General features: G+C 42.3%; 2 protein-coding genes across 4 annotated transcripts in view; both read left to right on the forward strand.

The window, feature by feature from the left end:
* Positions 1-17218, forward strand: part of LOC141393617 (non-lysosomal glucosylceramidase) — a 596987-nt gene that overhangs the window by 144216 nt on the left and 435553 nt on the right. The gene's annotated exons all lie outside the window — the stretch shown is intronic.
* LOC141392127 (uncharacterized) lies at positions 6533-7657 on the forward strand. Its single transcript, XM_073965080.1, has 2 exons — positions 6533-6713; positions 7136-7657. Exons 1-2 carry the CDS (start codon positions 6537-6539, stop codon positions 7337-7339), a joined length of 381 nt encoding a protein of 126 aa, XP_073821181.1. The 5' UTR covers positions 6533-6536; the 3' UTR covers positions 7340-7657.

Raw genomic sequence — 17218 nt, forward strand, 5'->3', positions numbered from 1 at the left:
GAGCCGAGTCCACCACTGCCGAGCCGAAAGTTACCGATTGCCCAGAGCCGACAGCAACCCGAGTCTTGTAGAGCCGAGCCACATCCGACAACTGCCGAGCCGAAAGCCACCCGATTGCCCCGAGCCGACAGCAACCCGAGTCTTGTAGAGCCGAGCCGAACGATTACCGAGCCACTTCCAATAATAATAACAAATCTTGCATCCACCCTCCACACACATATATTATTCGTTCATCAAACACCAAGAGTTCACAATAAAGATTAAACTTGTACACACTCGTGTTTTACTTAAGGTTTGTGGGACCTTAGGCCGACCCTGGCAGCGACTGAGTCTACCTCAGCCCTAGATAAAACCACTCGTTATAAATGGCGCCCGAGCAGGGACCCGACGAAAATACGACAAGCGAAAAAACCAAACCAATCGCCAGCGAGGATTCGTCGAGTTCCGCGAATAATAGTGAAGGAAATTTGGATGGGAACGATTTCTTAAGTCCAGAATCACTCAGTTGGATATACTTGCTGAAGCGAGAGCAGTTAATTCAACAAAATAAGAGGGCTGGACTTGAAACCGAGGGATATACCGTTGAGTACCTTCGAAAACGACTCAGTGAACACATTAGGAAAAAACGTACACGTGCATCAGCTGAAAATTTATTGCGCGAACTGGAAAACGAGGTTAAAGCTTCAGTGCCCGAGTATCAAGCCGAAACATCGATAGCTGTCCCCACTACGACAACAATGTCCGATGCCGAGGTAATGAATATCATACATCGTTGGTCTCTTAAATTTTCCGGCGATCACGACCTTCTCGACTTCCTCGAGCGTTTTGAGGAACTAGCGGAATGCCACAGCATCCCCTACGATCGTCTACTCCCATCGCTGCTAACTACCTTGGAGGGGAATGCTTTGAAGTGGTACCGAGTGAAGCGGGACAAGATCACAACCTGGATCGAATTCCGTACCGAAGCCGAGAAGTTCTTCCTATCCAAACGCCACCTAAGCATAATTGAGCACTCGTTTTACAATCGTCGGCAGCAGAACAAAGAAAGGGCCAAGGATTACATCTTAACCATGCTAACGACCGCACGACGTCATCCGCAGTTGAAAGTTATGAATCATCTCGATCGGATCTATGACGGCCTCAGACCGGAATACAGACATTACGTGCGCCGACACGATTTCAAAACGCTGGATGAACTAATAAGCCTAACAGATGATTATGAGTTGATTAAGCGAGATGAGGCCCGTCTGGATAGAGTACACACGTCACACATGCTGAAGGTCGTAGATATCCCCTATTCCCGAGATACCCACTGCTGGCGCTGTAAACGTCCTGGGCATATACGACGGCAGTGTAGAGAACCGCCAATCTTGTTTTGCTCTCGGTGTGGTACAGACGACATACTCTCAAGGGACTGTGGTTGTACTCGCCACGATTCAAGAGGTTCGGACTCCTTAACCCACAACCGAGTCAGTAGATATTTTATACCCGTGTCCATAGAAGGAATCAATGTAAATGCTCTGATTGATACCGGGGCTTCTATCAGTTACATCGATGAAACGATGCGAGAAAAGCTGCACTCGAAAGGGATATCACCCGGTAAAACGAGGAGAACAATCCAGATGGCCGATCAGAGGGTGACAAACTGCGAATCAGATCTTCGGTTGAATGTGCTATACATGGGAAGGATAACCAGTCTATCCGTTACAGTAGTCCCAACACTAGCCGAATCTCTAATATTGGGAATGGATTTCCTGGTCAAAAGGAATTGCCAATTGAGCTTAGATGGAGAGATAGTGCCACGAACTAGAACCGAGTCAGGAGTCTCATATGCACATGTGATAACCCCTCGTGATTTTATCACAGATGATCAGGAAGCTGAGCTGAATGCTATGATCTTACGGCATACGGAGAGATTCTCGCAGACAGGGGGTCTATGCACGGTAGCCAAGCACACGATTAATCTCAAACACCATAAGCCAATTAAACAGCGCTACATGCCCCGAAATCCTGCGATGATGGCGGTGATAAATGCGGAAATCGATAATTTACTGTCCCAAGATAAAATTGAACCTTCCCACAGCCCCTATAGTGCCCCCATTGTCCTGGCTCGAAAGAAGCAGGGGGGGTGGCGGATGTGTATTGACTATCGGCAATTAAATGAAGCTAGCGAGCCTGATGCATACCCTTTGCCCCAAATTAATGCCATATTGGATCAGCTAAGAGAAGCAAAGTTCATTTCGACATTGGATTTGAAAAATGGATACTGGCAGATCCCATTGGATGAAGCTTCGAGACCCTGTACAGCATTCACTGTACCCGGACGAGGGTTATTTCACTGGAAAGTTATGCCCTTCGGCCTACATTCGGCTCCGGCAACTTTTCAGCGGACACTTGACCAGATAATCGGCCCCGATCTTCACCCCCTGGTATTCGTATATCTGGACGATATTATCGTTCTCGGACGGAGCTTCCCTGAGCATTTGAATATACTGGAGATCGTCTTTGAGAGGCTACAGAACGCCGGAATGCAAATTAACGTCGAAAAATGTGAGTTTGTCCGGAAATCAATAAAATATCTAGGCCATATAGTAACACCAGAAGGCATTCGCACCGATCCCGACAAAGTGGAGGCGGTACAAAAACTTCCTCCCCCAACTAATCTGAAGGAGCTACGACGCATTTTGGGAATGGCATCGTGGTATAGACGGTTTGTACCAAACTTCGCAAAGGTCACGAGTCCACTCAACCAGCTCCAGAAGAAATCGGCCAAATGGGAATGGGGCCCAACGCAAGCGGAAGCCTTTGACAATTTAAAGCGTATCCTGACCGAAGCCCCAGTGCTAGGCTGTCCCGACTTTTCTCGTCAATTTTTCCTACAAACTGACGCCAGCTTGGATGGACTGGGAGTCGTGCTGTTTCAACGCCACTCGGAACACGAGTCGGTAATTGCGTATGCTAGTCGCTCCCTCACCGAACTCGAAAAAAAATATTCTACAACCGAACAGGAATGCCTGGCCATCCTCTGGGGCATAAGGAAGATGAGACCGTATGTGGAGGGTTATAGGTTCACCGTTATAACCGATCATCATTCGCTAAAATGGCTCCACTCGCTACAAAATCCCTCTGGTCGTCTAGCTCGATGGGCATTGGAACTCCAGCAGTACGACTTCGAGATCGAGTATAGGAAGGGGAGTTTGAATGTGGTAGCCGATACTCTGTCCCGAGCCCCCCTACCGGACACCGAGGATTGTTTCGCCCTCTCCACCATGCCTACGGATTGGTATGAACGAATGATGAAAAGGATAGCTATAGAGGGCCATAAACACCCAGACTTCCAAGTCATAGAAGGACATTTATACAAACACATACCACGCCAGAGCGCATTCGACCCTCGTTCCGAATGGAAACGGTGTGTACCAGCAAGGATACAAGCGGATGTACTCCATGACCATCACAACTCTCTGCATGCCGGCCACTTTGGCGTTTTCAAAACTTTGAAACGCATTCAAGAGAATTTCTACTGGCCTGGTATGTCTAGAGATGTACGGAACTACGTCCGAAGCTGCGAAACATGTGCACGGTACAAAGTCGAACAGAAAGCTCCGTGTGGGCTTATGCATACAATGCAATGTTCGGCACCTTGGCAACTCGTATGCGCGGATTTCATTGGCCCGCTCCCAAGATCCAAGAATGGCAACACTTCGTTGTTGGTCATCATTGACAGATTCAGCCGATGGGTGGAATTGGTTGCAACAAGAAGAGCCACCGCTCAGGACGTCGTGAAGGCACTCAGAGAACGAATCATCTATAGGTTCGGTTGTCCCGAGGTGTTTTTAACGGATAATGGCGTGCAGTTCACCAGCCGCCTTTTACAATCGTTTCTCAAGGACGTCCACATTGAGCATCGGACGACTGCCTATTACGCGCCCCACGAGAACCCTACCGAACGAACTAACCGGGTTGTGAAAACGATTATTGCCCAGAATACTGGAACCGACCATCGCAATTGGGATCAATACTTACCCGAGATTGCTTTCGCAATCAATACCGCCGTTAGCGAGTCAAGTAAATACTCGCCAGCCGAGATAATATTCGGACACAATCTTACTGCCCCGAACGCCCTTCCCCTGCCCACCATCGAAAAGCCGTGGACTAATGCAACCTACAAGGAATTGTGGGGAAAGGTAGAAGAGAATAATAAGAAAGCCAGTCGCAAGCAACAACAGTACTACAACCTTCGGCGAAGGAAGTGGTCCCCGGCAATCGGTGATCAGGTTTGGGTGAAAGAAAGGCAATTATCATCAGCGGCAGAAAAGTTCAATGCTAAATTAGCGCCCAGGTACTCAGGCCCGCTTACTGTCTCATCCGTCATACATCCCAATATCGTAGAAGTAGTAGACGAGAGCGGGAGGGTAAGGAAAGTGAATGTACAAGATCTCAAACAACACAATGCACATGACTCAACACATGTTACAACGCAGTGATCAATCCACGATCACCACATTCCACTCAAAATAGCCCCACTTCTCTCAGAGTAACCAAACCAATGAAACCAATAACACAACACACACCATACTTATTCTACCGCACCAATAATCGTCTCAGTCACTCAAGCGTACACTGGAAATGGAGAGAAAGAATAACCGCAACCCACTCTCGCTATGTCCACCATCAGTGTGGGGAGAAGTTAACCGGATCACTCAAAGAGAGATGTCGGTTGAGAGAAGAGTACATTTTTAAAGAGTAAGAATCCATAGATTATGATGGATACGAGAGTAATATGTGTGGTGACAAAACAATTACACCACGCAAGATCAGGTGATGTAGAATTTGCAGGCATACGATTCGTTTGTGTGTGACAAAAACAACGAATAAATTATGTTGTACTCTCAAGGGAAAAAAACAACACATGTTTTCTTATTTCAACACGGCCTCCTGTGTACCCTTGACCCTCCCCCATATATCATCACATTTACACTTGTTTCCCCGAATCTCTCATTGTGTTGTCACGATGAATAAAGCACTCAAATAGTTTAAAACATTCACCAACTTCTAAAAGGGGTATTGCATGAAGGTTTTAAAAACCCTTAATCATTTTCAATCCAACAGCCAAGAAAATAATATGGAAAGAAAAGCCACAAATCCACGTCGCGTGATCGCACCACCTCAAGCTCCTACGCCTTTTGTACCACCGATGGAAGCAAGACCGAGGATCGTCTCCAATGAATTGTTGGCTCCGAGAAAAGTACGGTTTCAGCCGTCGGGACCTCCACCACTGGCCCCCATACGACGTGTGCATGAAGTTATAGAGCCTCCGGCCAATACATCGCCCTCTACACCAGCAGTCGTTTCCAGGGGAATGCCTGTGCTAGACGATCTACCATCAAACACCGGCAATCCAACATTGATCACGATACAGAATCGATCGCCGGCCGACACTAACAGTATACAACAAACAGGTACTCCGGCAACCTGTTCCACTTCAACGGCATTACCTCCTGCCACATCAAATGTCGAGGAGAAAGGGGCATCGCCAAACAAATCCCCGTTTCCGGCACCCATATCGACTAGTTCACAAACAGCAGTCGGCCAAGTGCCCTCCATAAACAGCCCACCTACGATGTCCACGATAGCTGGCGAACCACCTACGACAATTGTGAACCAGGAGCTAGAGTCAGTGACGAATCAACGATCGGTACAGCGGACAGTTAGACGACAGCGATATTCGGGCCAGGAACTTGTTCAATGGATGAGAACGTTAAGGATCACCAGACCTTTGGGATATCGTCGCCAGACAGTACTACATTATCCCTACCGACCGAAAGTGAAGGTGACCTTTCTTATTTCAGGGTGTGCAAGATTGCAGTGTTGCGGTGTCTCCGTCGTAGTTCCATTGGCGACTCAACACGACCAACCCCAATCGCAGCAGTACAACTCATCTTAGACTATTTTCTTATGTTACGGGATGTTTCAAGCTGTAGGACAGCAAACAATACTGGAATAATTTGAATTATACATACTCATTATGAAGCTGTAGAGCAGCATACATAACTGATTTAAGGTTTAAGATTTTATAATTTATTTAGTTTTTATACATAATAAAGCTGTAGGGCAGCAACAACCAGTTGTACGTACTTTTATTGCTATTTTTTGTAATCCAATATTTATGAAGAAATAAAGAGTTCGTGTTGACATGAGCTTGCCACTTGGTGAGTAAAATACACCTATTATAATAGGTGGTGCGGGCCTTCGGCCAAAACTCGGTCAACGACGAAAAGACGGCCAGAGAATATGGACTCACAGGATAGTAGCTAATCGCCCTTTACAATTAACGAGGGATTTTCTTGATTTTTCCTTTTTCCCTAAGTGAGGAGGGAGATGTAACGTGACCGTTTCATACCATCCTTACATCTCCGCCGACCCACATTAATATGCATTACACCTTAAGGTATTTATTATAACGACAGTATAAACTTATAAAGTTACTCTACACATAATATTGCCTTATCGTCGTATATCATATGTTGAATTCAATGCTGTCAACGACAACACCGTTTTATAATAATTCTCATTCACTTCGTGTAACTACCCGAATATATATTCTGGGTTTATTCACCGAGGTTGTCGATCACCAGCCGACAAAGTACGACAAGACGTGTGGCTCGTCCGCAGTCTCGTTACTCGTTAGCTACGATTCGAACACGCTCCTAGTAAGCTCCAAGTCTCTTAGCAAGTTCCAGTCTCTAAGCAAGCTCCAAGTCTCTTAGCAAGCTCCAGTCTCTTAGCAAGCTCCAAGCTCTTAGCAAGCTCCATGCTCTTAGTAAGCTCCACGTCTCTTAGCAAGCTCCAGACTCTTAGCAAGCTCCAAGCTCTTAGTAAAGCTCCAAGCTCTTAGCAAGCTCCAAGTCTCTTAGCAAGCTCCAGACTCTTAGCAAGCTCCAAGCTCTTAGCAAGCTCCAAGCTCTTAGCAAGCTCCAAGCTCTTAGCAAGCTCCAAGCTCTTAGCAAGCTCAACGCTCTTAGCAAGCTCAACGCTCATAGCCAGCTCGACGCTCATAGCCAGCTCAACGCTCATAGCCAGCTCAATGCTCATAGCCAGCTCCTAAATATTTACCGACCTCTTTCCCCCACAGCAACCCGAATGCTATCGAGTCGAGTCATACACCCGACGACCGCCGAGCCGACAACCACCCGAAAGCATTACCGAATCACAACCGACACCTGCCGAGCTGACAGCCGCCCGATTGCCCAGAGCCGAGTCGTGTAGAGCCGAGCCCACCATTGCCGAGCCGAACGGTACCGATTGCCCCGAGCCGACAGCAACCCGAGTCTTGTAGAGCCGAGTCCACCACTGCCGAGCCGAAAGTTACCGATTGCCCAGAGCCGACAGCAACCCGAGTCTTGTAGAGCCGAGCCACATCCGACAACTGCCGAGCCGAAAGCCACCCGATTGCCCCGAGCCGACAGCAACCCGAGTCTTGTAGAGCCGAGCCGAACGATTACCGAGCCACTTCCAATAATAATAACAAATCTTGCATCCACCCTCCACACACATATATTATTCGTTCATCAAACACCAAGAGTTCACAATAAAGATTAAACTTGTACACACTCGTGTTTTACTTAAGGTTTGTGGGACCTTAGGCCGACCCTGGCAGCGACTGAGTCTACCTCAGCCCTAGATAAAACCACTCGTTATAAATTCTCGCAGAGAGTTTCGGATTGGTCCAAACTTTGAACGTTGTATTATTTCATCCAGTCCGGTTGGAATACGGACTGTATCGGTCCACTGCTTCGGGTACCTTCCACACAAAGTTCGGAAAAATTGAAGTTTAAGAGCTCATATCGGATGGTTTGACATTTTTATCAAAAGGCTTGTTGGCCCTGTTACTACGGCGCTTTTTTCGGAGGAAGTCCATACTTCTTGAGATAATGGGACAATATCTCAAAAAAAGACTAAGGGCACCAATAAAACCGGGTAGCACTTACGATAACCCTCGAAGGAAAAAACCGATTTGTTCCAAACGTTGTACATCGTATTATTTCTTAAAGCCTAGATTATATCCAGTGGCAGCGGGAGAACAGTAGCTGCCTAGACAAACAAGAGTCGCTTTGGTGCAATGAAGATTTGGTTTGTGTAACCGCCTCACTTGTTACTGGAACAGTCTTCATGGCGTAACGCAGAACATCTGCCCAGCATCCAATTAAGGGTCCACATGACACGCTGTACCTGTTCAACTCAGGCTATTTCGTTATGGACTAATCCTATTCAGGTGGCGTCATTCTGACCTGGGATTTGGAAGCAGAAAATATACGTGTGTAGTAGCTGCTACAACAACAACTGATGAATTAAATATCCGATTTGGATACCGGATAACAAATTCGGGTACCTTCCTAACAAAAGTTCGATATTTGGGCTTAAGTTAAGTTTAAGAGCTGTTCGAGGAACCTTTGAAACTTTTACCGAAGGTACTCCTCGTGATCCTGTTTACAGCCATATAATATTTTTCGTAGACAAGGCTATCCTTCTTGACACAATGGTCCAATATATCTAAAAATCATACGGTCAGCAAATAATGTTGGCTGGTGAGTACCATAACTGTCGCAGGGAATGGCTTTCAAAATTAGATTATGTTCAATGTTCATCCATTGCTTCAGGAATCTCCTCCGCAAAAATCAAAATTTTTACCCTTTTATACAGTTTAAGGCCAATTCTTGGATCATGTTGTTATTGTTGTTTTTGCCAGGGAAGATTTCTTGAGATTTGGCTACCGAAATGTACCAATAGTTAGGACCACTGCTTCATACAACTCTGGAACTAAAATTGTTAGTAGTCTTTGTTAGAAATGTATAACTTTTATTATCCATATATCTCCCTAGAATGGCCCGAATGTTCCAAAATTCTGCGCAAGTTGTATTCGTGCAGGATAAGAAGGATTCTGTTTTTTGTTCATGTAGCCAAGTGGAAAGTGAAATCGCAGAACATGATGTTTCAAAATAAAACAGCAGAATAACGGATCTTTTGTCTGCCCTAACGTCTGATTTTGAGGTAAAAGCAAACTTATCATCTTACCATTTTGCAATTTCAATAACATAATTATGGTGAAATTTACTTTTATGAAACTGCAACTAATAAATAATATTAGAAGCTTAAAACGTGTCTGGCAAAGGTTCATGATCATCCATCTATCCGACAGCCAACATAGAGAGGGTAGGAAAAATAATCATGTCTCATTATAAAGGTTTTCCGTTTGTGGGCTGCTGATTTGTAGTTGTTGGAAAAGAACATAGTTATTCAAAGGGCCTTAAGGCATTCTTGGTGGTCCGATTTTTTTTTAACTTTTGGTCCACCACTAAGTTCTGACATCGAATAGACATTTGAAATACCAGGCAATGTCCATTTGTAGCAGAACGCCTATTGGCAAACAGCTGCAATAGCCAATAATCATCATTAAAAGAACCAACAATCGTTTTTTTTTTTTGCTATACTTGGCGGCCGCATCTTATGCCCTCTATCTCTGTGGTGTATTGAAGGTAATAGCCAGCGAGGAGTGTGCTCCAATCATGTCTGGACTGGGCGGCCAAAGAGGAAATAGAACCAAGCAATACTCAAATAAACACAGTCAAAGAGCAAAGAACAAATTATTTTAACATCCCAGGCAGAAAATGTTCCAGTGAATCGCTGGAAAAAAGAGCCAAAGTAAATGTTTATTTATTTACTTGACGTTGGGCTATTTGGTTTTTGGCCGGCTGAGATTCAGTGTTGTTGTTGGCTGGGCAAAAACAAAACCAACATCAACAAATTATAGATTGATGTTTTGTTGCCTCAAAAAGGGGGAAATGATTTGGTTTTTTATTTCGCATTCGCAACAGATTGGCAATCAACATACCGCCTAGGTCTTAGAATCTCTGTGATCAGTCTGTGAGATGCCCCAGTAGAGCTCATCTTAATATTGTGTGTCTGCTGAATAACCAACCATCCTCTCTAGCAGAAGATATCCATCAATGTTTGTCTTAGACAAACATCAAGCATCATTACCTGGCTACATGAAGACTAAGAAGTTTGCTTTAAAAAAGCAACAACAACACACTAGTCGTATTGATCGATTCCATTGATTTCTGATCATCTTTAAGTTTGATGTTGTCGTTTTTTTTCGTTTGAATGTTTATCTCCGCAATTCTCCCTTGTTGTCTGGCTAACGACGAAGACGATCTTAATTTGTTTCTCATGTCAGAAATTATAAAATTTGCATGTTTCCGTCTCGTTAGTAAAGTAGTAAAGCTGTAACCAGCTACTTAAAGTCTTAACTCTTGGCATTTTGGTGTACACAACACACCCATCAAACTGTCTGTCAATTGGAAGAAGAAGACGAACATATGAAGGCTACTTATCGTCATGTATTTAACTACTGTTTAAATATGGCGCCCCAATGATTACAATTGTTGGCAACTTAATCAGGGTTATTAGTAGAAGCAGGTTGTTCTTGCAGTTGTTTTGTCATTAATGAAAGGATGACCCGGTTGACATATCTTTTATAGGATAGAAACAATAACTAAAAGGCAATTGGAGGATCTTTGAGTTCTAGTGTTTTTCTTGCTCGTGTGAAGGACAAGACGAATTTAGGAGTCATTGTTTTATATGAGGTCATCTTCACCGCCTTCACTATGCCAAATAAAAGTTAGCTTCCTAACTAACTAACTGATATCTTTAAAAATATCGAAGGAGAATCTGCAAAGGTGCCTGTAAAATGTGAAAAGACTAATTTGATGGTGTATCTACGCGAACTCCGTCCACAGAATTCGCCTTGTCTAACGCGTCACCGTCATGATCAATAGATGCTATCAATAGATGCTTCTTTGGAATAAGTAAGCAGTTTAAAAACAAAGTCATATCTCGCAAACTAAAATAACATTTTACAGTGATTGATGATAGGCAAAATGTGTCATAGGTAATTTGGTGAGAGGCAAAATTTTTTATAGGAAAGTTGCTGAGAGGAAAATGTTTCATAGGAAAATTGGTGAGAGGAAAATAGGCCATAGAAAGTTGCTGAGAGGCAAAATGTCCCATAGGAGAGAGGCTATATGCAATGGTGCACAAGAAGAGAATGCTATTTTGGGTTTTTGTATGGGAAAGAGAGTTGTAGTTAACTTTTTCGTAAAGACGCGTGCATGGCTGCTATATGTCCCATAGGAAAGTTGCTGAGAGGGAACATGACCCATAGGAAAGTTTATAAGAGGCAACATTTCCCATACGAAAGTTGATGAGAGGCTACATGTCCCAAAGGAAAGTTGCTGAGAGGCAACATGACCCATAGGAATGTTGGTGTGAGCCAAAGTGTTCAAAGGAATGTTTCTGAGAGGCAAAATGTCTAATGAAATGTCCATTGAAATGTTGCTTAGAGGCAAAATGTCCCATAGGAAAGTTGGTGAGAGCCAAAATGTTCAAAGGAATGTTTCTGAGAGGCAAAATGTCCAATGAGAAAGATGGTTAGCGCAAAATGTCCATTGGAAAGTTGCTAAGAAGCAAAATGCCATAGGGAAGTTGCTGAGGGCAAAATGTCCCATTGGAAAGTTGGTGAGCGGCAAAATGTCCATAGGGAAGTTGCTAAGAAGCAACATGACCCACAGGAATGTTGATGATAGGAAACAAGTTACTGAAAGGCAACATTTCCCATTGAAAAGTTGCAGATAGGAAACATTACCCACAGCAAAGTTTCTGATGCGCAACATGTCCCATAAGAAAGTTGGTAATAGCCAACGTGTTCAAAGGAATATTGCTGAGAGGCAAAAAGTCCCATAGGAAAGTTGGTCAGAGGCAAAATGTCCCATAGGAAAGTTGGTGAGAGCTAAAATGTTCAAAGAAATGTTGAGGTGAGCCAAAATGTCCAATGAGAAAGATGGTTAGCGGGAAAATGTCCATTGGAAAGTTGCTGAGAGGCAAAATGTCCCATAGGAAAGTTGGTGAGAGGCAAAATGTCCATAGGGAAGTTACTAAGAAGCAAAATGTCCATAGGGAAGTTGCTGAGGGCAAAATGTCCCATTGGAAAGTTGGTGAGCGGCAAAATGTCCACAGGAAACTTGGTGAGAGGCAAACTGCCCCATAAGGAAGTTGGTGAAAGGCAAAATGTCCCATAGGAAAGTTGGTGAGAGCCAAAATGTTCAAAGGAATGTTTCTGAGAGGCAAAATGTCCAATGAGAAAGATGGTTAGCGCAAAATGTCCATTGGAAAGTTGCTGAGAGGCAAAATGTTCCATAGGAAAGTTGGTTAGTGGCAAAATTTCATTTGGAAAGTTGTTGAGAGGTAAAATATCCCATAAGTTGGTGAGAGGCAAAATGTCCATAGGACAGTTCCTGAGAGGTAAAATGTCCATAGGAAAGTTGCTGAGAGGTAAAATATCTTTAGGAAAGTTGCTGAGAGGAAAATGTTTCATAGGAAAGTTGGTGAGAGGAAAATAGGCCACAAAAAGTTGCTGAGAGGCAAAACGACCCATAGGAAAGTTGATGATAGGCAACTTTACCTCTAGGAAAGTTACTGAAAGGCAACATTTCCCATAGGAATATTGATGATAGGTAACATTTCCTCCAGAAAAGTTACTGAAAGGCAACACTTCCCATTGAAAAGTTGCTGACAGGAAACATTACCCATAGTAAAGGTGATGATGGGCAACATGTCCCATAGGAAAGTTGGCAAGAGCCAAAGTGTTCATGTTTCTGAGAGGCAATATGTCCAATGAGAAAGATAGCGCAAAATGTCCATTGAAATTTTGCTGCGAGGCAAAATGTCCCATGGGAAAGTTGGTGAGAGCAAAATGTCCCATAGGAAAGTTGGTGTGAGCCAAAATGTTCAAAGGAATGTTTCTGAGAGGCAAAATGTCCAATGAAAAAGATGGTTTGCTCAAAATGTCCATTGGAGAATTGCTGAGAATCAAAATGTCCCATAGGAAAGTTGGTTAGCGGGAAAATTTCCATTGGAAAGTTGCTGAGAGGTAAAATATCCCCTAAAAAGCTGCTAGGTGGCAAAATGTTCATAGGAAAGTCGGTGAGAGGCAAAATGTCCCATTGGAAAGTTGGTGAGCGTCAAAATGTCCATAGGAAAGTTGGTGAGCGGCAAAATGTCCAAAGAAAAGTTGGTGAGAGGCAAACTGCTCCATAAGGGAGTTGGTAAATGGCAAAATGTCCCATGGGAAAGTTGGTGAGAGGCAAAGTTTTCATAGGAATATTGCCGAGAGGCAAAATGTCCCAAAAACATATAGTAAGCGGCAATGTGTCTCATAGGAAAGTTGCTGAGAGTCAGCATTTCCTCTAGGAAGGTTGATGAGCGGTGACATTTCCTATAGGAAAGTTAATGATTGGCAACATTTCCCAATGAAAAGCTGCCAATATTTCAGATAGGAAAGTTGATGATAGTCTTCATTTTCGAGAGGAAAGTTGTTGAGAGCTGTTACTTTCTAATGGAAAATTGCTGAGAGGTATCATTTTCTTTACAAAAGTTGCTGGGAGGCAAAATTTCCTATTGAAATGTTGCTGAGAGGCATAAATTGCTTTAGTAAAGCTGCTGAGAGGCATCATTTCCAGTTGGAAAGTTACTGGGAGCCAACATATCCGATTGGAATGTTGCGGAGAAGCATCAATTCCTGTTGGAAAGTTGCTGATAGGCAACATTTCCTTTTGGCACAACATTTTCTATAGGAAAGTTGATGAAAGAAAACATTTCTTTAGGAAAGTTGCTGAGAGGCATCACTATCTATTAGAAAGTTGCTAACGCTGATAATACCCATGCGAATGTATGATTCCGAAGTCTGAGTATTTGTGGAAGCAGATAAGGAAGAGCTTGGTGTATTTGAGGAAAAAATTTTTCGAAAGATTTACGGCATTTTGCGTTACGGCCATTCTGCGTTAGCGGTGAATAAACCAGGGGCTGTATCGGCTATACAACGACATCAATATAGTTAAACGTATCGAGTTACATCCATTGAGTTGGCTAGCCTATGTCATGAGAACTCGCTAAAAAGGTTCACATTAGCTCAATGATATGGGACCACCGGAGCGCTTTTTAAATAAATCGCGATCAAAGTTCACATTTTTTGGTTTTTTTTTTAGGTTTTCACGGTTTTGCTGGGAAACCGCAAGTCCTTTCTACAAAATTGACCATTATGATATTTTGGTAGGTTTCACCATTTTTGAGATATAGAAGTTCAAATTGGGGCAATGCACTAAATTTATCACCCCTTATAAAACAATGTCATGTACGGTGCGTCCTAACTTACTATAAATGAAAACCGTTTTTTGGATTTTTTTAGGTTTTCACGATTTTGCTGGGAAACCGCAAGTCCCACTTTGATAGGACTTGCGGTTTCCATGGAAAATCCTGAAAAATCTTTGACCGCGATTTATTTAAAATCCCTTCGTCGATTTTTTTGGTTTTGTTTTTATTTTTCTCATTTGTGATTATTGTAAATTCAGAATCTGCAAACACTTCGCAGGTGTTAGCACCTTCCATTTAAAAATAGTTAAAGCGCACCGTGCATGACATCAATGGGATGGTGAGACGATGAGACCATTCAAAAGAAAAAGAGAAATATGAGAAAATATGGGGCAAATAATGGGAATGTAGAGAAAAATAAGAAAGTGATTTTGCATCTCATGAAAATCTTACATATTTTTGAAAAAATAGTGGATATAAGACATGTATCTTTTGTGAGGTACCTGTACAGTATGTAAAAAAGTACATAACGACCAATGCTTCAAATATTTTTTCCGTGTTTATCCTTGTTTTACTTGTTTTATATTGTATATGGTTATTTTCATGTTGTGATTATATGGAAGAAATTTAGAAAATGTATATGCGAATTATTCACAAAAATGCTCTGAAGATATTGGGCAGTAATCTCTGCATCGATTCAAAAAATTGTTGCTTAAAAACCTTGGGTGGTATCGATCTGTTTGCAACCCCCACGAAAGCCATTAGTACCATATTTTGCCTTATCGATTTTGTTGTTTTCCATTGCGTACACTTTAAGTTCTTGGCTTTGACTTTACGCCAAAAACATCAGACACCAATTGGCCCTTGAAAATTTTCCACTTTAATGTCATCACTTAAAATTAAGTTTATCTTCATGCTCCTAACACATCCCTTCCTTATCGCGCCATCCTCATCGTAATGATCTTTGACTTTTTATAGCTAAAAAGGAAAATGTTGTCTTTCTTTCAAAGTAAAATGAAAATGCTATAAATGTCTATTGTTCAAATTCCAGAATTTATTGGCAATTGCAGTTTGTTTTCCCAATGTGTTTCTGTTGTTGTTATTTGGTTGCATACATTGCTGCTGTTGATGTTGCCAATCCAGAACCACACAGACCAACAAAAAATTTAACAATTTTAAATTGGGTCACAAGAGTTTGGTTTTTGTGAATGTTTTGTTGAGTGAGCAACAGCAATGATTTCAACATTGAGAAGGAAAAAATTGTATCTAAATAAAATTAATTGGAAATGAAGACAGTAATCTAATCTCCGGTGGCAACCTCTTCTACCTATCTGAAGTTTACACTGCAACTATGAGGGAAGGAGAAAATTGGAATGGAAAGCTTGTCTGTGTGTTATTTTTTGCGGCTAATTACAATAATTTCTTGTATTAAAGGCAGAGGATTAAGTTTTCTTCTAAAATTATTATTCTCATAGTGTATATTCTTGTATACCTCCTGACATGGGCAAATGAGATATGTCCATTGTCGTTTTGGGCACAATAAATAATCATTAAATTTCATTTGCATACATTAATTTTCAAATGCTAATTATGTGCAGAAATTTTCCACAGTGTGTGTTTTGCGCAGAAACACATAAAGCCGGCGAAAACTCTTAATGGCAGCCTTAACAGCAGCTGCAATTACTCTACAAGCTAGCCAACAATCAGTGAATGCTGGAGTGGTGGCGCTTAGTAACTTTTGCTGTTTATGACTTAATGTGGCCAGTGCCAGTGCAGTCATAAACATTAAACGGCAATTGGGGTCAAAATAATGACTTCTAACCTCGATCATCATTTGTTAAAAGGTAGGAAGACATGTAAGCCAACAATAACATCACACCACCATTTGAAAATGAAATCAATCAGCAGCTCCATAGCAGTAGAAGAAGAGCTATGTAAACGGTAATCAAACCAACTAACCGGGTAGTTTAACTTGGCAAGTGTCAAAATTAGATATTCAACCACAGAAAACATGATGATGCTTTTAATTTGTATTTTCCAAAAAACTAAACAACTATGAAACTACTCAGATTTCAAGAAATATTTGCCGAACAATTAGTCATTTTGATTACCAAAAACAATTATTTGCATTGAATGGTTGTTAGAAGTGAATGTTGATTTGTAAACATATTGGGATACATGTTTAGGAACATTGTGTACAAACATAGGTGTATGCCGGTGATGGACGGAGTACATCAACCAAATCAAAAATGTGCCCAACAATCCCACTGATCGGATCAGAATCGTTGTTTCCTGGTCAAAACTCTATAACTTTTGAACGAATAGAGATGCATCAAAAAGGACCAAAGGTCTAGTAGTTGCAGTGGAATTCAAGGCCAAAGTTAAAATTTTGAGTTTTTTTTCCATATTTTGCATCAAAATATTAGTGTTTTGAGCCATTCAAATGTTCCAATCTATTAAAAAATTTCAAGCGCCAATAAAAAAATTAAAAAATATAAAGAATTAAAAAATATATAAAAAAATTGTTTTTAGGAGCGCACCACGCCCACACCTTCCCACATGTTGATCTCATATTCCCATATAGAAATTTACAATTGATGACAACAACATATTGGGGTTTTGGCCAGGAAAATCGTTTATTTGAACCACAGTGCGGCGACGTGTTCTTCGATAACGGATTGACCTGAAACCAAACAACACCCCTGTTCCGGCCAACGACTACCAGCCAGTGTACACATGTTTGCAGCAGATCCCGGAATTCCTGCTCCGGATTCTTTGGTTCGTGCCCGGACGGAGGAAAATCCAGGACCAATATATTTGTGCTCGATTTGTCACATCACCATCTTCACCGAAATCAAATCTTTGGTGAGACACAATAGATGTCGGTAGTGGGTGGGTGCATTTAAAGGTTTGTTCTGGTTTTGTCCATGCTAGGGTCTACGAAAGGGACTGTGTTGCTGCATGCTGCGTAAATACAGCCCCCATGAGTCGTCGTCGTCAAATTACGCAGTCC

The sequence above is a fragment of the Musca autumnalis genome, unplaced genomic scaffold, assembly GCF_047663935.1.
Source record: "Musca autumnalis isolate F117 unplaced genomic scaffold, ASM4766393v1 scaffold_2, whole genome shotgun sequence".
Classification (NCBI taxonomy): domain Eukaryota; kingdom Metazoa; phylum Arthropoda; class Insecta; order Diptera; family Muscidae; genus Musca; species Musca autumnalis.